We start from the raw sequence: 27,908 nt of genomic DNA on the forward strand, positions 1-27,908 counted from the left end.
ATAGGGGGAGAAGACATGGACGAGATTGTAAATTTTCAGAAAATAGGGGGGTACGTGAAGGGGAGAAACCGACCGATCAAGCTGATTCTCAGGACAGAAACAGTGAGGAACAGGATCCTCCAAGAGAAACCAAGGTTGAAAAACTTGGAAGAGTACAAGAAGGTGTTCCTAGACAGAGACAGAACACAAACAGAGAGACAGCAGCTGAGGGAGAGGACAAAAAAGCGAAAGGAGATAGGAAAGGAAACAAGGATGGAACCGGCAGAGGTCAGTCAGAGCAGAACAGAGAAGCAAGGGCAAGCACACACACAACTATCCTCAGAACCCCACAACCTATCACACCATCCAACACACACTACAATCCATGCCCACAGCTTCCACCCAACCCCCAATCATAGAATCCCACAGTATGCTACCAGGTCCCCCACCCCCACAGGCCCCCCAAACCACAGTATTGGAAAGGAAACTGAAGGTATGGTACACAAACGCTGATGGAGTAACAAACAAGTGGGAGGAGTGGCACGAAAGAGTCAAAAAGACATCACCGGACATCATAGCGCTCACAGAAACCAAGCTTACAGGTATGGTAACAGATGCCATCTTTCCAACGGGATACCAGATCCTGCGGAAAGACAGAAGGAACAGGGGGGGTGGAGGAGTGGCACTGCTGATCAAACACCGATGGAATTTTGATGAGCTGGAGAGAGGAGACAGCGGAGAAGAAAGTGATTACATAGCGGGAACGCTTCACTCTGGAGGTCCCAAGGTGGTAATAGCAGTGATGTATAACCCACCACAGAAGAGCAGGAGACCAGGGCATGAGTGTGACGAGAGCAATAGAGCGATGGTTGACACACTGGCTACAGTGGCCAGAAGAGCTCATGCATGCAGGGCAAAGCTCCTGATTATGGGCGACTTTAACCACAAGGAAATCGACTGGGAGAACTTGGAGCCACATGGGGGCCAAGATACATGGAGGGCTAAGATATGGAGGTGGTACTGGAAAACTTCATGTACCAACACGTAAGGGACACTACAAGAGAGAGAGGAGACGATGAGCCAGCAAGACTGGACTTAGTGCTCACCTTGAGCAGTGCAGATATTGAGGACATCACATATGAAAGACCCCTTGGGGCCAGTGATCATGTGGTTTTGAGCTTCGAATACACAGTAGAGCTACAAGTGGAGGGGGAAGCAGGAAGGCCAGGACAAATGAAATCAAACTACAGGAAAGGGGACTACACGGGAATGAGGAACTTCCTGAACGAGGTTCAGTGGGACAGAGAACTGGCAGGGAAGCCAGTTAATGAGATGATGGAATATGTAGCAACAATGTGCAAGGAGGCTGAAGAGAGGTTTGTACCCAAGGGTAACAGGAATAATGAAAAATCCAGGATGAGCCCATGGTTCATCCAAATGTGCAAGGAGGCAAAAACCAAGTGTGCTAGGGAATGGAAGAAATATAGAAGGCAAAGGACCCAGGAGAATAAGGAGAGCAGTCGTAGAGCCAGAAACGAATATGCACAGATAAGAAGGGAGGCCCAACGACAATATGAAAACGACATAGCAGCGAAAGCCAAATCTGACCCGAAGCTGTTATACAGCCACATCAGGAGGAAAACAACAGTCAAAGACCAGGTAATCAGGCTAAGGAAGGAAGGAGGAGAGACAACAAGAAATAACCGTGAAGTATGTGAGGAACTCAACAAGAGATTCAAAGAAGTGTTCACAGAGGAGACAGAAGGGGCTCCAGAGGGACGGAGAGGTGTGGCACATCACCAGGTGCTGGACACGGTACACACAACCGAGGAAGAAGTGAAGAGGCTTCTGAGTGAGCTAGATACCTCAAAGGCAATGGGGCCAGATAACATCTCTCCATGGGTCCTGAGAGAGGGAACAGAGGCACTATGTGTACCCTTAACAACAATATTCAATACATCTATCGAAACAGGGAGATTGCCTGAGGCATGGAAGACAGCAAATGTGGTCCCAATCTTTAAAAAAGGAGACAGACATGAAGCACTAAACTACAGACCAGTGTCACTGACATGTATAGTATGCAAAGTCATGGAGAAGTTTATCAGGAGAAGAGTGGTGGAGCACCTAGAAAGGAATGATCTCATCAACAGCACCCAACATGGTTTCAGGGACGGGAAATCCTGTGTCACAAACCTACTGGAGTTCTATGACAAGGTAACAGCAGTAAGACAAGAGAGAGAGAGGGGTGGGTGGATTGCATTTTCTTGGACTGCAAGAAGGCGTTTGACACAGTACCACACAAGAGATTAGTGCAAAAACTGGAGGACCAAGCAGGGATAACAGGGAAGGCACTACAATGGATCAGGGAATATTTGTCAGGAAGACAGCAGCGAGTAATGGTACGTGGCGAGGTGTCAGAGTGGGCACCTGTGACCAGCGGGGTCCCACAGGGGTCAGTCCTAGGACCAGTGCTGTTTCTGGTATTTGTGAACGACATGACAGAAGGAATAAACTCTGAGGTGTCACTGTTTGCAGATGACGTGAAGTTGATGAGAAGAATTCATTCGATCGAAGACCAGGCAGAACTACAAAGGGATCTGGACAGGCAGCAGACCTGGTCCAGCAATTGGCTCCTGGAGTTCAATCCCACCAAGTGCAAAGTCATGAAGATTGGGGAAGGGCAAAGAAGACCGCAGACGGAGTACAGTCTAGGGGGCCAGAGACTACAAACCTCACTCAAGGAAAAAGATCTTGGGGTGAGTATAACACAAGGCACATCTCCTGAAGCGCACATCAACCAAATAACTGCTGCAGCATTTGGGCGCCTTGCAAACCTCAGAACAGCATTCCGACATCTTAATTAGGAGTCGTTCAGGACCCTGTACACCGTGTACGTTAGGCCCATATTGGAATATGCGGCACCAGTTTGGAACCCACACCTAGCCAAGCATGTAAAGAAACTAGAGAAAGTGCAAAGGTTTGCCATAAGACTAGTCCCAGAGCTAAGAGGTATGTCCTACGAGGAGAAGTTAAGGGAAATCAACCTGACGACACTGGAGGACAGGAGAGATAGGGGGGACATGATAACGACTTACAAAATACTGAGAGGAATTGACAAGGTGGACAAAGACAGGATGTTCCAGAGACTGGACACAGCAACAAGGGGACACAGTTGGAAGCTGAAGACACAGATGAATCACAGGGATGTTAGGAAGTATTTCTTCAGCCACAGAGTAGTCAGGAAGTGGAATAGTTTGGGAAGAGATGTAGTGGAGGCAGGATCCATACATAGCTTTAAGCAGAGGTACGATAAAGCTCATGGTTCAGGGAGAGTGACCTAATGGCGAGGTGTGAAGAGGCGGGGCCAGGAGCTTGGACTCGACCCCTGCAACCTCAACTAGGTGAGTACACACACACACACACACACACACACATATGTATATATGTACATATATATATATATTTATATATATATATATATATATATATATATATATATATATATATATATATATATATATATATATATATATATATATATATATATATATATATTTACATATATATATAAACACTGATCTCTGGCAGAAGGAGACTCGAACCTACGAACCTTGGAACAAGGTATGCAGTGCTTTACCATTCTCACCTCACTGGACCAATATCTTGGCGTCCAGCTCGCGCTAAACGTTGATCCAAGGCAGCCAGATTTCAGGAAGAAGGCTTACAGCTTTTCATCTCATCCCCTGCATGCATCAGCCTTACTAGAGATTTTAACAATGCAAGGAATTCGCAAGAGCAGGCCAGAGATCAGTGTTTGTGTATATTTCGCCTGCTCTTGCGAATTCCTTGCATACACACACACACACACACACACACATATATATATATATATATATATATATATATATATATGTGTGTGTGTGTGTGTGTGTGTGTGTGTGTGTGTGTGTGTGTGTGTGTGTGTGTGTGTGTTTGTGTGTGTGTGTGTGTGTGTAGAATAACCATTGTGAAAAAGATAATAGAATTCCAGGCGCTTTCGTGATTTCTGTGCTTCTCAGAGAGTGATCATCACTGCACATCTCAAAATATCTTCACATCATCATTCATCATTTCACTGTCCTGATCGACAGTTTCCTGAGTCAACACAACAGCCAAAGTTTACATTTCTTTAAATTCTTTAATTTTCCTGGATATTTTATCAATTTTGATAAGAGAAATTTTATTTTTTTTTACTTTCTTTAGGAAACTTAAATTCCGAAATCTCTGGATTGAAGGATTTTTAGCTTTGGAAAATTATTTGGAACAACAAGAAACAAACACAGAGAAATATTTTCGGCCTTGTATACTACATGTTAAGAAATTAACAAGAAAAATGTTTATATTGTACTGAAATATCTTCCTTTAATTAAATTAATAATAAGTCAGTCACTGGTAAGATCCTTGAGACAATAATCTCAAGACAAATGACAGAGTTTTTTGACTACCACTCACTACTTTGTGATCGTCAATATGGCTTCAGGAAAGGTTACTCTGCTGCTGATCTGTTGTTAAACCTCTCCACTAAGTGGCACCAGTCACTGGATGAATTCAAGGTCAACTGTGTGATAGCACTGGACATTGTTGGCGCTATCGACCGAGTATGACATCAAAGAATCTTGGCAACACTACAAGCACTAGAAGTCGCCGGCTCTGCACTATGTCTCCTCAGTTATTACTTTCACGGTAGTTCTCAGTGTGACAGAGTCAACAACACACTCAAGCTGTGCCATTGTTACACACAGTAGTGTGCTTGGGCCATTGTTATGGAATGTCTACTTCAATGGCCTTCCTCTACCTATCTCAGAATCCCATGTCTAGGCAGGTGACTGTACTCGCACATTTACTTACAGTTATATCAGCCTGGGAAAAACAATGGCAGGTTATATTTTCTTCTAAGAAATCACAAATGATCATGGTCTCTAGCAAACATGATGGAAATGCCAAAATTGAAGAATATTGGTACCTTGGGATGAAGTTGATAACTTCGGGATAAATTCTGATTCCAAACTATTCTATAAAGAATCACGTGGTAAATCTTGCAAGCAAGGCAGTCACGAATCTAACAGCACTAAGGTGTATCTCGTACTTGTTCGACAGCAGAGGTATAAATGCGCTCACACCATGAGTATGCACCACTTTCTTGGATTACCTGCCCCTCTCTGTTTTCTCCATGACCTCTGGACAAAACAGACAACCGATCAAGACGACTCATCTCTCGCCTGGACAAATCTGTCATTTCAGCAGAGCCTTTAACACTGGAGAGATGAGAGTGGTCTTTCTCTTATGCATAAGACCAGTGTCGTCCAGGTACCACATACGGCTCAGCTTTGTGGCCAGCGAGAAAACAGCTTCTACACAAGACGGGCAGCAACTTCACTCTGTCTCTAGCATTCTCCAGGACATCACTTCATCTTAGATCATTTACTCCTACGATGACTCGTGTTTGGAACATGTTCGTACACCATAACAACATCGACGAAATAAAGGCAGTTGACCAAAGGAACTCGCTAACCCATAGATGGTTCCAACTTCATGCTTTTCCCTATTTGGATGTCTCTAAACAATACAAATATTTCCGAGCGAGGGTAAGTAACAACTCTTAGCCTGTAAATAACGTTAGTAATTCTAACCCCTTTAAAAATCACTGTATAAAAAAAAAATTCAGTGCAAATATTGACATTTTCACAACACAACTTTCAAAGAACTCACGAAGGATATACGTAGCCATATAGTGAGTATCATAAGTCATGCCAACGATGAACCTGAAGGCGGTGAAGGAGGCGAATGAGGTGCAGAAGGCCGAGGCTATTCCTGCCACACAGCCTATCATGTTAGTGAGGACAATGACCGGCAGACGACCCCACTTGTCTGCTGCCCATCCCAGCACCGGCGACGCTACCAGAGATCCCACGAAGAACAGCGACTGTGACAACGCTGGTCGCCAGTCATTGTCACACACCCAGTCCAGCTGTGAATCAGAAAAGCCAACGATTAACTGACTGGTTAATTGAGTTTAAAGACTATCTACTACACGAGGATTATTAAGGCTGCATGTCACCTGTTCACCATCAGTCAAGAAAATATGGATTAAACTGTAGGTGTATATACACAGAAATATGTACAATGTAATGGTGATACCGATAAGATGTGGAACAAGACAGTCACGTACAGTTCAGGACATTTATTAGCTGAAACGTTTCGCCACGAGTGACTTCTTCAGTCCTAATTAGAACTGAATTATACAAAAGTGTCTTTTTTTCACTGAGAAATAGTCACCATGGTTCATAAGGTCAAAAAAAGAGATTAAGGGTATTTAAACTTTTGTTTTTCATGAGGCTTTAAACCCGTGTGAGTTATTTCTTGCAGGGAGTGGTATAGACTCGATCCTCCATCCTATAAAGTGGTTTTGACTGATCAACCAGGCTGTGGGCCACTCAGTGTAGTTGACTGGTTGCACTAGACGGTTCTCGTCAGAGTATTGCCTGGTGGCTCAGTCACTGTTCTTTGTTGTTACCCAGAAACTGTATGACAGCGTTCACTGTGGCCATTATAGTTTCTGGTGACTTAGTAGTGGCTGGTAACTTAGTGGTGGCTGGTGACTTAGTAGTGGCTGGTAACTTAGTGGTGGCTGGTGACTTAGTTGTGACTTGTGACTTAGTAGTGGCTGGTGACTTAGTAGTGGCTGGTGACTTAGTAGTGGCTGGTGACTTAGTGGTGGCTGGTGACTTAGTGGTGGCTGGTGACTTAGTAGTGGCTGGTGACTTAGTGGTGGCTGGTGACTTAGTAGTGGCTGGTGACTTAGTAGTGGCTGGTGACTTAGTGGTGGCTGGTGACTTAGTAGTGGCTGGTGACTTAGTAGTGGCTGGTGACTTAGTAGTGGCTGGTGACTTAGTAGTGGCTGGTGACTTAGTAGTGGCTGGTGACTTGGTAATGGCTGGTGACTTAGTAGTGGCTGGTGACTTAGTAATGGCTGGTGACTTAGTAGTGGCTGGTTACTTAGTAGTGGCTGGTGACTTAGTAGTGGCTGGTGACTTAGTAGTGGCTGGTGACTTAGTAGTGGCTGGAGACTCCACTTGAAGATATCTCGTTAAAGAGACTTGGAAATCAGGAATAGGAACGACTGGATATAACACGAGTCAATGCAGGATAGTGTCAGGGATACATGCATCATCAGGGATACATGCATCATTAGAGATACATGCATCATCAGGGATACATGGATCATCAGAGGTACATGGATCATCAGGGATACATGCATCATTAGAGATACATGCATCATCAGGGATACATGGATCATCAGGGATACATGCATCATCAGGGATACATGGATCATCAGAGATACATGGATCATCAGGGATACATGGATCATCAGGGATACATGGATCATCAGGGATACATAGATTATCAGGGATACATGGATCATCAGGGATACATGCATCATTAGAGATACATGCATCAGCAGGGATACGTGGATCATCAGGGATACATGCATCAGCAGGGATACATGGATCATCAGGGATACATGCATCATCAGGGATACATGCATCATCAGGGATACATGCATCATTAGAGATACATGCATCATCAGGGATACATGGATCATCAGGTATACATGGATCATCACGGATACATGGATCATCAGGGATACATGCATCATTAGAGATACATGCATCATCAGGAATACATGGATCATCAGGGATACATGCATCATTAGAGATACATGGATCATCAGGGATACATGGATAATCAGGGATACATGCATCATCAGGAATACATGGATCATCAGGGATACATGCATCATCAGGGGTACTTTGATCATCAGGAATACATGCATCAGGGATACATAGATCATCAGATATACGTGCATCATCAGGGATACATACATCATCAGACATACATGGATCATCAGATATACATACATCAGGGACACATGCATTATCAGGGATACGTGAATAATTGTCTATCTGAGAAGTGTTGTGGTTACCTGAGAGGTGATAGTAGGATAGTAGAGAGAATAGTTATAGTTCCAGCCATGTATGCAGCTGGTGGTGGGCCAGGACACGTTGGGCCAGCTGGTGTTAGTCCTCACCACCTGGAACCGAAGAAGGAAGATGATATTCAAAGAAAAATCAAGAAAAAATCAGCATTTTAATTCGACATTTTTCCAAGATTATCGTTCAGACCAGTAATTTGCGTCATTCAATTCCGTAGCATCAGGTAATTTTTGTCTAGATTTATGCATTTAAACCCAAAATATCTTAATTTTACTGGAGAAAAAATCAAATTTCCTGTAAATGTTTGAAAAAAAAAGTCAATACATGTGAAAATATTGCGACATACATAATGTTTCTAAACAATAACATACAGTGTATTGAACAATAAAAAAAAATGCTTTTCGAATCACGAAATCGTAATGACATTATTGCAAACAAACCATACCACGGGCGGGGATAGAAGCCGCGGTCAGAGAGTCATAAAACTCCAGACCGACGAGTTTTATGACTCCCTGGTCGCGGGTTCTATCCCTACCCGTGATATGGATTGACGAAGAATTTTTTTCAAAAACCTCTGGTGGCCTGGTGGTTAACGCTCTCGCTTCACACGGTGAGTGCCTGGGTTCGATTCCCAGCCAGAGTAGAAACATTGGACGTGTTTCTTTCCACCTGTTGTCTATGTTCCCCATCAGTAAAATGGGTACCTGGGTGTTAGTCGACTGGTGTGGGTCGCATCCTGGGACACTGACCTAAGGAGGCCTGGTCACAGACCTGGCCGCGGGGGCGTTGACCCCCGGAACTCTCTCCAGATAAACTCCAGATAAACGATTGGTACCTCGTTAAAGTCAACGTTATACATCGTACAGTGTAGAAATTCGCCAGTGGAGGCGTCCCTTGGGATGGTGAGCTCCTTGAGTTCTTCCTCCGTCAGGTTGAGCTTCTGAAGGTGAGGTGGTGGAGTGCACCAGTGGGGTGGCGTCAGAGTCATGAACATCTGGCCGTAGTAGACGAAGGCGAAGAAGGTGTTTACCAGACAGTTGACCAGGAACAGTACCTGCAGAAGAACAGGAAGATGACAGATGAGACAATGATAACTAGAACCTGCAGAAGAACAGGAAGATGACAGATGAGACAATGATAGCTAGAACCTGCAGAAGAACAGGAACATAACAGACGAGACAATGATAAATAGAACCTGCAGAAGAACAGGAACATAACAGATGAGACAATGATAGCAAGAACAATACTCAGTAGGTGCAGAACATGATAGCTAGGACGATCATGACATATAATTAACTAATTGAATAACTAGTTAAAAACGACATTAATACATAACAAGCTTAGGGTATAACTAGAAAAACACAGAAGCAGCAGCTAAGACACCTTAATCGATATCAATGTATTTGATCAAGGTCCAGTGACTCAATCATCCTCAGTAAGGTACCTCGGAGAATACTCGTGTACTATTCTCTCACCTCGTAAGGTGAATATCGCCTTAAAGTGAATATCGCCTTAAAGTGAATATCGCCTTAAAGTGAATATCACCTTAAAGTGAATATCACCTTAAAGTGAATATCACCTTAAAGTGAATATCACCTTAAAGTGAATATCACCTTAAAGTGAATCACCTTTTTTCCACTTGCCAGTGCATATAAAAGCCTAGAAACATTTACATTATTATTTATTAAAATGCACAGTAGCACTAGGCCTCAAAAAAGATGCAAAGGTAAAAATAATTATGAAAAATTGAAAATTGCCGAAAACCATCGTAATGAACCTGAATATAACTGAAAAGCGCTGTATACACGAAGCACTCTAAAACAAGTGCCGTATTAACGAGGCTTGTCTGTACCTTCTTAGTACTGACTAGAAACTCGCTAACAGAGACGAAATTATTATTATTATTATTATTGCAGTCACAGGGAAGCGCTAAACCCGTTTAGACCATACGGCACCAGGGGGAAAATAAGAGATATTGAGATTTAACAGGTCCCATTTCTTAGATCAAGAGCCCCCTCACCGGCATCTATCTGTCATCTGTATCCCCTTGAGGGAACAGAGATGACAAATGGATAGACTTGTATGGTATATGGGCACAGTTCTCAGGTTACCAGGAACTGGTAAAGAGTTTTGAGGATTTGATCCGCAGACTTCAGTTGTGAGAGGCGCGACTCTCACCACTGGGCTACGGCTGTTGGTATCAGAGCACAGAAAATGACATTAAGTAGTGTGTCCCAGGAAGAAATCTTTCAGGGGACCCACTGGATACTTCACCAAGTAACTCACCACCACCACCTACCTAGAATCTACTTGGAGGTTGTTACATGGGTCAACGCCCCTACAGCCCGGTCCTTGACCAGGCCACCCAAGAATATCAGGGCCTGATCAACCAGTGGTCTATCTCCAGCAACCTGATTGGCCAGAGACCCGGCCTTAATTAACTCTGAGCGTCGCACTGTAATCACACTGATCACATCGACTCCATGCTGAAGAACTAATTACCTCAAACTCCTTCAGATCGTCAATCATTATTCTCTGTACTGGACTGAAGAAGCCTCTGGCTGGCTAAACGTTTGCACAATAAAGGTAGCCGAGTATTGCACAAGTACTTAATTCATCATCCTGTCGGTTCTGTGAACCAATCATCCACACAGTGAAGGAACCACTACTCACCATCTGATAGCGGCCAAATCCACCGATGTGGACGAGGATGCCATCGAAGTCTTTGATAGTCATTGCTGAAGCTGAAGGAGAAGATGTGACGAAGAACCTTACAGTCCTCTAAACTTACTAAAGAACTTAGAGTCCTCTAAGCTTACTGAAGAACCTCACAGTCCTCTGAACCTGCAAAATAATAAAAGAAAGATGAACGAGATCGAAATAAACAAGAAGACACAAGACTCGACACCGCCCTCTTGAGCACACCTTACTGATCTTCAATTATTATTATTACATACATGGGTGAGCACTAAGCCCATAGGGGAATGGAAGGCAATCAGGACTGATTCAAGGAGCCTTCTTTTGGGAGGACTGCTCTTCAATAAATGTCAATTTCTCATTTCTTTCAGTGTTTCAGCAACGTACTGGTCAGAGGCTCATTTCCACAAGACTGTCTCCAGTCCTCCATATAAAAGATGGGGTTGCTGGCAGTCTGTTCCTGGCAGGAATATACTGCTTATGCTGTTTCCTTATTGGCGAGTATCTAGCAGTAAGAAATAGTACCTCAGTAAAAATAGGAAACAAAACCTAAGCGCTTTCATGTGCTTACACACACATCTTCAGAGGAATATGAAGAAGAGGCAGGAGATATATATGCAAACACACGAAAGCGCTCAGGTTTTATTTGCTGTTTTCACTGTGGTATTTTTCCCTATCTGCCATCACGCGTTGTATTGTGATTTCTTCCATATAACAGTGAAGAGAGTTCAATTTAACTCAGGAAGAAGGTAGACTTCAACCCCACTAATTATTCTATATTAAAATCTTATTTCTTTTTAAAGGAATGGAGGGGTAAGCCAGTGGAAGGTCTCGGACAGATTACCAAAAGTTCCAGTTGCGGGTCTTCATATGACTAAGACCCCGGTCAGGAAACACTTGTTTCCTGATGAATCTTACCTAACCTATCCTTCACTAATTATGTATATTTCTGTATACTTCGTGTACTCATGTATACTATACACTGCTCGTTATATTATGTGTTTACCGTCGCTTGGTTAAGATTTTCGTTAGTAATGTTACGTTATTTTAGTCTAACCCAACGTTGTTAACGAAGAATAACTAAACCAATTTAGCTACCCCAGCCTAACTAACCCAACCTAAATATCCCAGAATAGCTAACCCAACCTAGTTAACCCAGAATAGCTAACCCAACCTAGCTAACCCAACCTAGCTAACCCAGAATTACTACCTCAACCTAGCTAACCCAATCTATCTAACCCAGAATAGCTAACCCAACCTACCTAACCCAGCCTACCTAACCAAATCTAGCTAACCAATCTACTTAATCCAAAATAGTTAACCCAACCTATTTAAACCAATATTGCTAACTCAACCTAGCTAACCCAGAATAGCTAACCCAACCTAGCTAACCTAGAATAGCTAACCCAACCTAGCTAACCAAAAATAGCTAACCTAATCTAGTTAACCCAGAATAGCTAACCCAACATAGCTAACCCAACCTAGCTAACCCAACCTAGCTAACCCAACCTAGCTAACCCAACCTAGCTAACCCAACCTAGCTAACCCAGAATAGCTAACTCAACCTAGCTAAGCCAATCTATATAACCCAGAATAGCTAACCTAACCTACCTAACCCACCCTATCAAACCCAATCTAGCTAACCAACCTACTTAATCCAAAATAGTTAACCCAGCCTAGTTAAACCAACATAGCTAACCCAGAATAGTTAACCCACCCTAGCTAACCCAGAATAGCTAATCCAGAATAGATAACTCAGAATAGCTAACCCAGATTAGCTAACTTACTGTAGCTAACCCAGAAAAAGCTAAGCCAACATAGGTAACCCAGCCCAACCTGGAATAAGAAATATATAATATTGATAGCTGTTGAGATCGAGTAGAATATAACGTATTGTAACGGTAGTGGACACAGGAGGGGAGATAATGTAAGGGTGATAATGGGCACAGGACGGGAGATAATGTAAATGTGATAATGGGCACAGAAGGGGAGATAATGTAAGGGTGATAATGGACACAGGAGGGGAGATAATGTAAATGTGATAATGGGCACAGAAGGGGAGATAATGTAAGGGTGATAATGGACACAGGAGGGGAGATAATGTAAGGGTGATAATGGGCACAGGACGGGAGATAATGTAAATGTGATAATGGGCACAGAAGGGGAGATAATGTAAGGGTGATAATGGACACAGGAGGGGAGATAATGTAAATGTGATAATGGGCACAGAAGGGGAGATAATGTAAGGGTGATAATGGACACAGGAGGGGAGATAATGTAAGGGTGATAATGGACACAGGAGGGGAGATAATGTAAATGTGATAATGGGCACAGAAGGGGAGATAATGTAAGGGTGATAATGGACACAGGAGGGGAGATAATGTAAATGTGATAATGGGCACAGAAGGGGAGATAATGTAAGGGTGATAATGGACACAGGAGGGGAGATAATGTAAATGTGATAATGGGCACAGAAGGGGAGATAATGTAAGGGTGATAATGGACACAGGAGGGGAGATAATGTAAATGTGATAATGAGCACAGAAGGGGAGATAATGTAAGGGTGATCATGGACACAGGAGGGGAGATAATGTAAGGGTGATAATGGACACAGGAGGGGAGATAATGTAAGGGTGATAATGGACACAGGAGGGGAGATAATGTAAGGGTGATAATGGGCACAGGAGGGGAGATAATGTAAGGGTGATAATGGGCACAGGAGGGGAGATAATGTAAGGGTGATAATGGACACAGGAGGGGAGATAATGTAAGGGTGATAATGGGCACAGGAGGGCAGATAATGTAAGGGTGATAATGGGCACAGGAGGGGAGATAATGTAAGGGTGATAATGGGCACAGGAGGGGAGATAATGTAAGGGTAATAATGGGCACAGGAGGGGAGATAATGTAAGGGTGATAATGGGCACAGGAGGGGAGATAATGTAAGGGTGATAATGGGCACAGAAGGGGAGATAATGTAAATGTGATAATGGGCACAGGAGGGGAGATAATGTAAGGGTGATAATGGGCACAGAAGGGGAGATAATGTAAATGTGATAATGGGCACAGGAGGGGAGATAATGTAAGGGTGATAATGGGCACAGAAGGGGAGATAATGTAAATGTGATAATGGGCACAGGAGGGGAGATAATGTAAATGTGATAATGGGCACAGGAGGGGAGATAATGTAAGGGTGATAATGGGCACAGAAGGGGAGATAATGTAAATGTGATAATGGGCACAGGAGGGGAGATAATGTAAATGTGATAATGGGCACAGGAGGGGAGATAATGTAAATGTGATAATGGGCACAGGAGGGGAGATAATGTAAATGTGATAATGGGCACAGGACGGGAGATAATGTAAATGTGATAATGGGCACAGGAGGGGAGATAATGTAAGGGTGATAATGGACACAGGAGGGGAGATAATGTAAGGGTGATAATGGACACAGGAGGGGAGATAATGTAAGGGTGATAATGGGCACAGGAGGGGAGATAATGTAAGGGTGATAATGGACACAGGAGGGGAGATAATGTAAGGGTGATAATGGACACAGGAGGGGAGATAATGTAAGGGTGATAATGGACACAGGAGGGGAGATAATGTAAGGGTGATAATGGACACAGGAGTGGAGATAATGTAAGGGTGATAATGGACACAGGAGGGGAGATAATGTAAGGGTGATAATGGACACAGGAGGGGAGATAATGTAAATGTGATAATGGACACAGGAGAGGAGATAATGTAAGGGTGATAATGGACACAGAAGGGGAGATAATGTAAATGTGATAATGGACACAGGAGAGGAGATAATGTAAGGGTGATAATGGACACAGGAGGGGAGATAATGCAAGGGTGATAATGGACACAGGAAAGGAGATAATGTAAGGGTGATAATGGACACAGGAGTGGAGATAATGAAGGTCGTAATGGACACAGGAGGGGGATAATGTAAGGGTGATAATGAACACAGAAGGGGAGATAATGTAAGGGAGATAATGGACACAGGAGGGGAGAAAATGTAGGGGTGATAATGGACACAGAAGGGGAGATAATGTAAGGGTGATAATGGACACAGGATGGAAGATAATGTAAGAGTGTTAGTGGACACAAAAGGAGAGATAATGTAAGGGTGATAATGAACACAGGAGGGGAGATAATGTAAGGATTATAATGGACACAGGAGGGGAGATAATGTAAGGGTGATAGTGGACACAGGAGGGAAGATAATGTAAGGGTGTTAGTGGACACAGGAGAAGAGATAAAAAAGTAAGGGTGATAATGGACACAGGAGGGGAGATAACGTAAGGGTGGTAATGGACACAGGAGGGGAGATAACGTAAGGGTGATAGAGGACACAGGAGGAGAGATAATGTAATGGTGGTAGTGGACACAGGAAGGGAGATAATGTGAGGGTGGTAGTGGACACAGGAGGAAAGATAATGTAATGGTGATAACGGACACAGGAGGGGAGGTAATGTAAGAGTGATAATGGACACAGGAGAGGAGATAATAAGGGTGATAATGGACACAGGAGGGGAGATAATGTAAAGGTGATAATGGGCAAAGGAGGGGAGATAATGTAAGGGTGATAATGGAAACAGGAGGGGAGATAATGTAAGGGTGATAATGGACACATGAGGGGAGATAATGTAAGAGTGATAATGGACACAGGAGGGGAGATAATAAGTGTGATAATGGACACAGGAGGGGAGATAATGTAAGGGTGACAATGGGCACAGGAGGGGAGATAATGCAAGGGTGATAATGGACACAGGAGGGGAGATAATGTAAGGGTGATAATGGGCACAGGAGGGGAGATAATGTAAGGGTGATAATGGACACAGGAGGGGAGATAATGTAAGGGTGATAATGGACACAGGAGGGGAGATAATAAGGGTGATAATGGACACATGAGGGGAGATAATATAAGGGTGATAATGGAGACAGGAGGGTAGATAATAAGGGTGATAGTGGACACAGGAGGGGAGATAATAAGGGTGATAATGGACACAGGAGGGTAGAAAATAAGGGTGATAGTGGACACAGGAGGGGATATAATAAGGGTGATAGTGGACACAGGAGGGTAGATAATAAGGGTGATAGTGGACACAGGAGAGGAGATAATAAGGGTGATAGTGGACACAGGAGGGTGGATAGTAAGGGTGATAGTGGACACAGGAGGGGATATAATGAGGGGGACAGTGGACACAGGAGGGGGGATAATAAGGGTGATAGTGGACAAAGGAGGGTAGATAATAAGGGTGATAGTGGACACAGGAGAGTAGATAATAAGGGTGATAGTGGACACAGGAGGGTAGATAATAAGGGTGATAGTGGACACAGGAGGTTAGATAATAAGGGTGACAGTGGACACTGGAGGGTAGATAATAAGGGTAATAGTGGACACAGGAGGGTAGATAATAAGGGTGATAGTGGACACAGGAGGGTAGATAATAAAGGTGGTAGTGGACACAGGAGGGTAGATAATAAGGGTGATAGCGGACACAGGAGGGTAGATAATAAGTGTGATAATGAACCCAGGAGGGTAGATAACAGTGCTGATAGTGGATACAGGAGGGTAGATAATAAGGGTGATAGTGGACACAGGAGGGGAGATAATAAGGGTGATAGTGGACACAGGAGGGAAGATAATAAGGGTGATAGTGGACACAGGAGGGTAGATAATAAAGGTGATAGTGGACACAGGAGGGGAGATAATAAGGGTGATAGTTGACACAGGAGGGTAGATAATAAAGGTGATAGTGGACACAGGAGGGTAGATAATAAAGGTGATAGTGGACACAGGAGGGTAGATAATAAGGTTGATAGCGGACACAGAAGGGTAGATAAAAAGGGTGATAGTGGACACAGGAGGGGAGATGATAATGGTGATAGCGGACACAGGAGGGTAGATAATAAGGGTGATAGTGGACACAGGAGGGTAGATAATAAGGGTGATAGTGGACACAGGAGAGGAGATAATAAGGGTGATAGTGGACACAGGAGGGTAGATAATAAGGGTGATAGTGGACACAGGAGGGTAGATAATAAGGGTGATACTGGACACAGGAGGGTAGATAATAAGGGTGATAGTGGACACAGGAGAGGAGATAATAAGGGTGATAGTGGACACAGGAGGGTGGATAGTAAGGGTGATAGTGGACACAGGAGGGGATATAATGAGGGTGACAGTGGACACAGGAGGGGGGATAATAAGGGTGATAGTGGACAAAGGAGGGTAGATAATAAGGGTGATAGTGGACACAGGAGAGTAGATAATAAGGGTGATAGTGGACACAGGAGGGTAGATAATAAGGGTGATAGTGGACACAGGAGGTTAGATAATAAGGGTGATAGTGGACACAGGAGGGTAGATAATAAGGGTAATAGTGGACACAGGAGGGTAGATAATAAGGGTGATAGTGGACACAGGAGGGTAGATAATAAAGGTGATAGTGGACACAGGAGGGTAGATAATAAGGGTGATAGCGGACACAGGAGGGTAGATAATAAGTGTGATAATGAACCCAGGAGGGTAGATAACAGTGCTGATAGTGGATACAGGAGGGTAGATAATAAGGGTGATAGTGGACACAGGAGGGGAGATAATAAGGGTGATAGTGGACACAGGAGGGAAGATAATAAGGGTGATAGTGGACACAGGAGGGTAGATAATAAAGGTGATAGTGGACACAGGAGGGGAGATAATAAGGGTGATAGTTGACACAGGAGGGTAGATAATAAGGGTCATAGTGGACACAGGAGGGTAGATAATAAAGGTGATAGTGGACACAGGAGGGTAGATAATAAGGTTGATAGCGGACACAGAAGGGTAGATAATAAGGGTGATAGTGGACACAGGAGGGGAGATGATAATGGTGATAGTGGACACAGGAGGGTAGATAATAAGGGTTATAATGGACACAGGATTGGAGATAATGTAAGGGTGATAATGGACACATGAGGGGAGATAATGCAAGGGAGGTAGTGGACACACGAGGGGAGGTAATGTAAGGGTGGTAGTGGACACAGGAGGAGAGATAATGTAAGGGTGATAGTGGACACAGGAAGGGAGATAATATAAGGGTGATAATGGACACAGGAGGGGAGATAATAAGGGTCATAATGGACACAGGAGAGGAGATAATGTAAGGGTGATAATGGACACAGGAGGGAAGATAATGCAAGGGTGATAATGGACACAGGAAAGGAGATAATGTAAGGGTGATAATGGACATAGGAGTGGAGATAATGAAGGTCGTAATGGACACAGGAGGGGGATAATGTAAGGGTGATAATGAACACAGAAGGGGAGATAATGTAAGGGAGATAATGGACACAGGAGGGGAGAAAATGTAGGGGTGATAATGGACACAGAAGGGGAGATAATGTAAGGGTGATAATGGACACAGGATGGAAGATAATGTAAGAGTGTTAGTGGACACAGGAGAAGAGATAATGTAAGGGTGATAATGAACACAGGAGGGGAGATAATGTAAGGATTATAATGGACACAGGAGGGGAGATAATGTAAGGGTGATAGTGGACACAGGAGGGAAGATAATGTAAGGGTGTTAGTGGACACAGGAGAAGAGATAAAAAAGTAAGGGTGATAATGGACACAGGAGGGGAGATAACGTAAGGGTGGTAATGGACACAGGAGGGGAGATAACGTAAGGGTGATAGAGGACACAGGAGGAGAGATAATGTAATGGTGGTAGTGGACACAGGAAGGGAGATAATGTGAGGGTGGTAGTGGACACAGGAGGAAAGATAATGTAATGGTGATAACGGACACAGGAGGGGAGGTAATGTAAGAGTGATAATGGACACAGGAGAGGAGATAATAAGGGTGATAATGGACACAGGAGGGGAGATAATGTAAAGGTGATAATGGGCACAGGAGGGGAGATAATGTAAGGGTGATAATGGACACAGGAGGGGAGATAATGTAAGGGTGATAATGGACACAGGAGGGGAGATAATGTAAGAGTGATAATGGACACCGGAGGGGAGATAATAAGTGTGATAATGGACACAGGAGGGGAGATAATGTAAGGGTGACAATGGGCACAGGAGGGGAGATAATGCAAGGGTGATAATAGACACAGGAGGGGAGATAATGTAAGGGTGATAATGGGCACAGGAGGGGAGATAATGTAAGGGTGATAATGGACACAGGAGGGGAGATAATGTAAGGGTGATAATGGACACAGGAGGGGAGATAATAAGGGTGATAATGGACACAGGAGGGGAGATAATGTAAGGGTGATAATGGAGACAGGAGGGTAGATAATAAGGGTGATAGTGGACACAGGAGAGGAGATAATAAGGGTGATAGTGGACACAGGAGGGTGGATAGTAAGGGTGATAGTGGACACAGGAGGGGATATAATGAGGGTGACAGTGGACATAGGAGGGGGGATAATAAGGGTGATAGTGGACAAAGGAGGGTAGATAATAAGGGTGATAGTGGACACAGGAGAGTAGATAATAAGGGTGATAGTGGACACAAGAGGGTAGATAATAAGGGTGATAGTGGACACAGGAGGTTAGATAATAAGGGTGACAGTGGACACAGGAGGGTAGATAATAAGGGTAATAGTGGACACAGGAGGGTAGATAATAAGGGTGATAGTGGACACAGGAGGGTAGATAATAAAGGTGATAGTGGACACAGGAGGGTAGATAATAAGGGTGATAGCGGACACAGGAGGGTAGATAATAAGTGTGATAATGAACCCAGGAGGGTAGATAACAGTGCTGATAGTGGATACAGGAGGGTAGATAATAAGGGTGATAGTGGACACAGGAGGGGAGATAATAAGGGTGATAGTGGACACAGGAGGGAAGATAATAAGGGTGATAGTGGACACAGGAGGGTAGATAATAAAGGTGATAGTGGACACAGGAGGGTAGATAATAAGGGTGATAGTTGACACAGGAGGGTAGATAATAAGGGTGATAGTGGACACAGGAGGGTAGATAATAAAGGTGATAGTGGACACAGGAGGGTAGATAATAAGGTTGATAGCGGACACAGAAGGGTAGATAATAAGGGTGATAGTGGACACAGAAGGGGAGATGATAATGGTGATAGTGGACACAGGAGGGTAGATAATAAGGGTGATAGTGGACACAGGAGGGTAGATAATAAGGGTGATAGTGGACACAGGAGAGGAGATAATAAGGGTGATAGTGGACACAGGAGGGTAGATAATAAGGGTGATAGTGGACACAGGAGGGTAGATAATAAGGGTGATACTGGACACAGGAGGGTAGATAATAAGGGTGATAGTGGACACAGGAGAGGAGATAATAAGGGTGATAGTGGACACAGGAGGGTGGATAGTAAGGGTGATAGTGGACACAGGAGGGGATATAATGAGGGTGACAGTGGACACAGGAGGGGGGATAATAAGGGTGATAGTGGACAAAGGAGGGTAGATAATAAGGGTGATAGTGGACACAGGAGAGTAGATAATAAGGGTGATAGTGGACACAGGAGGGTAGATAATAAGGGTGATAGTGGACACAGGAGGTTAGATAATAAGGGTGACAGTGGACACAGGAGGGTAGATAATAAGGGTAATAGTGGACACAGGAGGGTAGATAATAAGGGTGATAGTGGACACAGGAGGGTAGATAATAAAGGTGATAGTGGACACAGGAGGGTAGATAATAAGGGTGATAGCGGACACAGGAGGGTAGATAATAAGTGTGATAATGAACCCAGGAGGGTAGATAACAGTGCTGATAGTGGATACAGGAGGGTAGATAATAAGGGTGATAGTGGACACAGGAGGGGAGATAATAAGGGTGATAGTGGACACAGGAGGGAAGATAATAAGGGTGATAGTGGACACAGGAGGGTAGATAGTAAAGGTGATAGTGGACACAGGAGGGGAGATAATAAGGGTGATAGTTGACACAGGAGGGTAGATAATAAGGGTGATAGTGGACACAGGAGGGTAGATAATAAAGGTGATAGTGGACACAGGAGGGTAGATAATAAGGTTGATAGCGGACACAGAAGGGTAGATAATAAGGGTGATAGTGGACACAGGAGGGGAGATGATAATGGTGATGGTGGACACAGGAGGGTAGATAATAAGGGTGATAGTGGACACAGGAGGGTAGATAATAAGGGTGATAGTGGACACAGGAGAGGAGATAATAAGGGTGATAGTGGACACAGGAGGGTAGATAATAAGGGTGATAGTGGACACAGGAGGGTAGATAATAAGGGTGATACTGGACACAGGAGGGTAGATAATAAGGGTGATAGTGGACACAGGAGGGTAGATAATAAGGGTGATAGTGGACACAGGAGGGGAGATAATAAGGGTGACGTGAGAGAATCTTCGCCAATGTTATATAAGTAACTGTATAATTGGAACTCTGAGTGTGGGGTGTTAGTATTTATAAGGACGATACTTATCTTCAAGGAGTAGTTTCAAGGAGCAGCTTTAAGTAGCAGCGCTTCAAGTAGCAGCTTCAAGGAGCAGCTTCAAGTAGCATCTTCAAGGACAGCATCAAGGAGCAGCTTCAAGTAGCATCTTCAAGGACAGGCATCAAGGAGCAGCTTCAAGTAGCAGCTACAAGGAGCAGCTTCAAGTAGCAGCTTCAAGGACAGGCATCAAGGAGCAGCTTCAAGTAGCAGCTACAAGGAGCAGCTTCAAGTAGCAGCTTCAAATAGTAGGGCTTCAAGTAGCAGCTTCCAGGAATAGCTTCAAGTACCAGCTTCAAGTAGTAGCTTCAAGTAGCAGCTACAAATAGGTGCTTCAAGTAGCAGCTACAAGGAGCAGCTTCAAGTAGCAGCTACAAGGAGCAGCTTCAAATAGCAGCTTCAAGGAGTAGCTTCAAGTAGCAGCTTCAAGGAGTAGCTTCAAGTACCAGCTTCAAGGAGTAGCTTCAAGTAGCATCTTCAAGAAGCGACATCAAGGAGCAGCTTCAAGGAGCAGCTTCAATGAGGAGCTTCAAGGCACAGCTTCAAGGAGGAGCTTCAAGGAAAGGATTCAAGGAACAGCTTCAAAGGGCAGCTTCAGTGAACAACTTCAAGTAGCAGTTTCAAGGAGCAGCTTCAGCTTCAAGGAGCAGCTTCAAGGAACAGCTTCAAGGAACAGCTTCAAGGAACAGCTTCAAGGAACATCTTCAAGGAACTTCTTCAATGAACAACTTCAAGTAGCAGTTTCAGGGAGCAGCTTCAGCTTTAAGGAGCAGCTTCAAGGAGCAGCTTCAAGGAACTTCTTCAATGAACAACTTCAAGTAGCAGTTTCAAGGAGCAGCTTCAGCTTCAAGGAGCAGCTTCAAGGAGCAGCTTCAACGAGCAGCTTCAAGGAGCAGCTTCAAGGAACATCTTCACGGAACATCTTCAAGGAACAGCTTCAAGGAACAGCTTCAAGGAACAGCTTCAAGGAACAGCTTCAAGGAGCAGCTTCAACGAGCAGCTTCAAGGAGCAGCTTCAAGGAGCAGCTTCAACGAGCAGCTTCAAGGAGCAGCTTCAAGGAACATCTTCACGGAACATCTTCAAGGAACAGCTTCAAGGAACAGCTTCAAGGAGCAGCTTCAACGAGCAGCTTCAAGGAGCAGCTTCAACGAGCAGCTTCAAGGAGCAGCTTCAAGGAACATCTTCACGGAACATCTTCAAGGAACAGCTTCAAGGAACAGCTTCAAGGAACAGCTTCAAGGAACAGCTTCAAGGAACAGCTTCAAGGAGCACCTTCAATGTGACTATCGCAGACAATACAGAAACTGATAGTTGCTATTTAAGCAGAATTAACGACAAACACCACAACACAGACTCACTTCCGCAGTACTTAACATTCCACTGACCTTACCCAACTTCTGCATCCGACCTTCATTACAGCTACAGCCCTTGTAAGGTACATGAGTAGCATGCTGACATGCATGCACTTGCACGTGAGCTGGGGGGGGGGCCTGTAACCACAACTCGCGTCGCTCTGATAATCAAGTCTCATCTTTACCATATTTACCTCACGTACCTAGATTGCACATGATAGTTCTTTAAAATGAGTGAAAGGCCTATGGCCTTGTAGGCAACGCTCTGGCCTTACACACTGAGTGTGCGTGGTTCGATCCCCGGCAAGGGTGGAAACATTGGAACTTCCGCCTAGCAAGCAAGTAGGTACCTGGGTGTGAGTCGACCGGTGAGAGTCGCATCCCCAAGGATGTGACTCATACTAATGGAAATGAGAGAAACAGTCCTGGGATAACCCACTGACTTTCTTGGGTTATCCTGGGTGGCTAACCCTCCGGGGTTAAAAAGCCGAACAAAATATTATCTTATCTTTTCTTGGCAAGCTAAGAGCTGTTATCTACATCAGCTCATTTGAAAGCATTTTTATTGTTATGAGACATACCAGCAGGGAACAGGATGAAGTTGGAGCCATCTGTAAGCCAGCTGTGGACCATCTGTGGGCCAGCATTTTCCTATGATCAACTGACTTTATCTCGTTGACATTATGTGTTCCATACTCGAGTCATGTGATGTTCTGGAGAAGGTTACAGCCAGAGTGAAGTTGCTGTTCTCTCTCTCTCTCTCTCTCTCTCTCTCTCTCTCTCTCTCTCTCTCTCTCTCTCTCTCTCTCTCTCTCTCTCTCTCTCTCACTCTCTCTCCCTCTCTCTCTCTCTCTCTCTCTCTTCTCTCTCTCTCTCTCTCTCTCTCTCTCTCTCTCTCACTCTCTCTCTCTCTCTCTCTCTCTCTCTCTCTCTCTCTCTCTCTCTCTCTCTCTCTCTCTCTCTCGCTTTCTCTCTATTTTTTTTTAACACAGGGTTTGACAAGGTTAAGGATCCCTAGCTTTATTGACAAGCTATTTACAGGTTAAGGATTCCTAACTTTATTGACAAGCTAAGAGCTGTTACCTACATCAGCTCATTTGAAAGCATTTTTATTGTTATGAGACATACAAGTAGGGAACAGGATGAAATTGGAGCCATCTGTGGGCCAGCATTTTCATGTGATCAACTGACTTTATATCGTTGACATCATTATGCTGTACGAATGTGTTCCATATTCGAGTCATCCTGGGTATATATGATCTCAGATGGAGTGATGTTCTGGAGAAGGGTACAGCCAGAGTGAAGTTGCTGCTTGATGCCCATCTTGTGGCATAAAAGCTTGTTTCACGCTGTCCTCGAAGTGGATCCAAGTGTGGTACTTTGACAATAGTTAAAAGCCTCTTGTGTGAGTTCATCGTCGATGTACGTGCAATTCTACGATCACATGTGCAGAGGACAGCAGCAAGACGACATAAACAATCCTCCAACCTTCCACCATCAACCTCATTCTTCACCAAGTTGTTACAGCGATAATTAATATTTTTTTTCATAGAGACATTTGCGAGTGTTGAGACATTTCTTTTGTGTTTCCAGTGATTTTTCTCTTAGTGACATTCAGTGACTCTCGATCAGACTCAGTGTTTGTTTGCAATAATCTTTTTATCTCCTTAATTCAGTGTTAATTTTCGTGCATTATCTTATGTCTGTTGTGTTGTGTGTCTTTTTATACACTTGAAGTAAGTACCTTAGTGTTTTTCCTTTGTTGTGTGTGCAACATATGAGCAGTATAGAACTTGTGTTTCCACTTCAGAATCACCTTGTGTTCTCAGTATTCCAGTGAAGTATTTCAGTAATTTATCAGCTTTATTCTGCATCACAACTCAGTGTTGTCTGTTATATTTTTTTTTCTTCCCAGCATTTGTGTATTCTTGTTTTGTTCCCTGTGTGTTGAACATTCTTGTGTTCATATTCTTTCATTTAGCCAGTGTCTAATTTGTCTTATTTCCACAGACAATAGTGCCATTGTTTTGTTCAAGCAAGATAATTATTATCTTATCAAAGTTTTCACACATCAAGTTTCATTGCAAGAAAATTCTAGTATTGTGTTTATGTTGATGTGTTGTGTTCTGCATCACTGTAAGTGTTCAAGCTTTTTTGTTCTGTGTTTTAGCACCTATTATTTTTTTCATGTTTCAATGAACAAATTCACTCTTAGTGCAATTTTTAAGTTCTTCTTTTAGAGTAAATTGCTCTTTTGCTTGTTAAGTGTTGTTTAAGTTGCAGTTAAGAGTTAGTGTTCATTCCTTGATATATTTCTTTTCTTGTGTGTGTAATTTTTTTTTTATTGCACATTGACTCATTTTGCAATAATTCTTGTGCAAATATTGTGTTGCCACTAAAGTTTTTCTTGCAGAGATTCTATGCAGTGTTTTTTTGATTAGCAATTATTTGCAATATTGCTACAGTTTATTTCAGTGCAGTTTCTTATGCTCTGTTCTGTGCATAATATTTTATTCTTTCTGTCCCATTTTATTTTATTCAAGCTTTATTGAGTCCATTTTATCATTTTACTGTGTGTTTCCCTGTTGCATTGAAAGTAAAGACAACTCACTGTGCCATTTATTCAATTTAAAGTAAAAGTTGAGCAAATTAGATTTGAGTAAAGTACAAGTTCTCTTGATTTTGAAAGTGTTGTTTGTTAAGTTGAATATTTTTTATGTGTGAGTTCTTTGCTTACTGTGTGACCTGTCAATTTTTAGTTACTTATGCAGAATAGTTAAGCATTTTCTTCCCGTTTAAGCTTATTGTGTCATTCTATTTTTTTTCTTGCCATATGCACTTGAGTAAGTTCCCTGAGAAGATGTCCCAGTCACTTTTGAATGTTCACTTAGTGTATCATGCAAGTCAAAGTCAATATGAATCAGTCCACAGTACCAATATTCTCTTACTGACTGAAAGACAATACCTAGCCCTTGAGCAATGTGTTTGTTCTCATAGCTTGTATCTGAGATTTGTTAAAGTGCCGCAAAATGTGAAGTTCAGATTAAGTTCCTATAGATCCATGAATTACTTATTAACGTAGCCGAGCGATCAGGCACTAGTAATACTGTCACTCCTGTCTGGACTCCAGCCACAATATCATGCATGCAGCATAGTGCTGAGACTACTGTCCTTGCAATGGCGACTTGTTCAAGTACTTGTTCCTTCCCAGGGGACACTTTGAGAAGAACTTTACTTGCAACGAGTTATGCCATCTCTTGCTGATGCCACAAGCCGTTGCAGAAAGACGTTTCTGTGGCTAGTGTGCTCACTTGAGTGTTGTTGTTGTCCCTTGTGTTTCAGATTGTGATCCCATCCTAGTTGACAGTAATCAGTGCATTGTTAAAAGTTATTTCTCGAGTAACTTTCACATGTTAACATTTGTAAGTGTAGTTTCTTTACAGCTGATACCTCGTGTCACTGTGTGCGACTCAGATTGAATATCAGCATTGTTGACCGTGTTCATTTATTTTCTCCTGTGCTTGCAGTTTGAGATAGTAGATTCATTCTCCCTTGCTCATATTGCGTGTTAAAGCGTTAATTTTTTCAACCGGGGGGAGTCATCCACTCCACCGAGTTTGTTCATTCCTCCAGTAAGAAAGAACCGATCCCTTGTGTTCTGGTGTGGTTCGATTCCTGCTCCAGGAAGATCTTATTCTTACTGTGAAGCCACCAGCACCCATTAGTGACTTTGTAATGAGCCAAGAATTACTGTATCGAACAGCCGAGTTGGGTACTCCAAGTAGAAGAGTTTACCAGTTAGTAATTCCACAGTCACTAGTGAACGTAGCTCTACAGCTAGTTCATGATGCACCAGGTGTTGCACACCCTGGTATGGATCGTTCTGTGAAACAAGCCAGAATGAAATACTTTTGGCCACGTATGGCAACTGACATTTCCGAGTATGTTAAGAAATGTAGTGTCTGTATGCAACATAAAGGAAATGTCAATGGTCCTAATCCAATCCAAGTGTACCCAACCACTAGCGAACCGTGGGAAAGAGTTGCCCTTGATTTGTTAACCAATTTTAAATGTTCCCTCCAAGGCAACAAACATCTGTGTGTTATGGTAGACCATTTCACCAGATATTGTGAGTTCCTATTGCAGATAAGACTGCAGAGACAGTAGCTAAAGCATTTAAAGAACGCATTATCTGCAGGCATACCACCCCTAAGTCCTTAGTAACAGATAATGGAGGTGAATTCTGTAATGAGATTCTTGAAAATTTATGTACTTTATACAAGATCTCTAAATCCACCATTGTTCCTCATCATCCTGCCAGCAATGGGTTAGCCGAAAGAACCAATAAGAAAGTACTTGATGTCCTGAGAGCCACTATCAACCCCAATAGTGAAACTTGGGATGAAGTCATACCAGATGTCCAATGTGCCATAAATTCTGCTTACAATGCTTCAATAGGTGATACTCCACATTATGCATTGTATGGTGTAGACAAGCGTTTACCCTATGAGTTGTTATATTCCACCCCGAAACCTAATTACAACCCTGATGATTTCGTAGCAACTCGTACCAGCATGGCTCAAAGTGTTTTTAGAAGAATCCGTGAAACACTTCATAAATCAACAGCAGAATTTACTAGAGTAACTAATAGCCGTGCTAAGCCATCAAAAGTAAAAGTAGGTTCAAGAGTAATGCTGACAAATTTCAACAAAACATCCGAAATGCCTAAGCTCGATCAAAAGTTTGTCGGACCTTATCGAGTTGTAGAACATATCTCTGGTAATAAGTATAAGGTTAGAGAAATTAGTACTGGCAAGTACAAAGAATCGCATTTAGATCATATGAAATTAGTATGTGATGTTGATGATATTGCTACCCAGACTAATGTGACAGATGCTGAAAATCCTCTTGACTCTGTACCCTCTACCTCAAATACTCAGTCAGATAACCAACCCGAATGTCGTTACTCCTTGCGTACTCAACAAGTAATGAGAAACCCACAAGTATCTTTTGTAGATACTTGTTCAGATCTCCCTCAGTCAAGGCATGTGTTAGCCATTGCAGAGGAATTCGATCCTCCCAGAGATGATAACCATTCTGCATATGTAAACCTCACCCTCGCAGAATTGGGTTTAAATGTACATAGTCTGTATAACTAGATGTCCGAGATGAAGTAAATTGTCAACTGTTTGTTATTAACTGATTAGTTTTTCAGAAATTTTTTTTTTTCCTCGTATTCACTTTCCCTCCGTATTCTGAGAATTTGACAGTAATGATCTGAGTGCGCACCAGATGCCTTTGCTGTTAATTTCACCTTCCTCAGAATTCGTAGTGCATGAATACAGATCGATCGATCAATTCCATCCATATTGTACAATGATTTGATCTTA

At 43.2% G+C, this 27,908-nt stretch overlaps 1 protein-coding gene across 3 annotated transcripts in view; it reads right to left on the reverse strand.

Moving 5' to 3' along the window:
• The window catches only part of LOC128701928 (solute carrier family 22 member 13), a 58,838-nt gene that overhangs the window by 24,443 nt on the left and 6,487 nt on the right, over nucleotides 1–27,908 (reverse strand). For all 3 annotated transcript variants that reach the window (XM_070101458.1, XM_070101457.1, XM_070101459.1), the window contains 4 exons: nucleotides 10,686–10,856; nucleotides 8,848–9,066; nucleotides 8,003–8,110; nucleotides 5,728–5,986 (listed from right to left, as the gene is read on the reverse strand). In XM_070101458.1, coding sequence (XP_069957559.1) covers nucleotides 5,728–5,986; nucleotides 8,003–8,110; nucleotides 8,848–9,066; nucleotides 10,686–10,748 — 649 coding nt within the window. In that variant the 5' untranslated portion in view covers nucleotides 10,749–10,856. The remainder of the gene's footprint in view (nucleotides 1–5,727; nucleotides 5,987–8,002; nucleotides 8,111–8,847; nucleotides 9,067–10,685; nucleotides 10,857–27,908) is intronic.

The sequence above is a fragment of the Cherax quadricarinatus genome, chromosome 77 (genome assembly GCF_038502225.1).
Source record: "Cherax quadricarinatus isolate ZL_2023a chromosome 77, ASM3850222v1, whole genome shotgun sequence".
Lineage (NCBI taxonomy): Eukaryota > Metazoa > Arthropoda > Malacostraca > Decapoda > Parastacidae > Cherax > Cherax quadricarinatus.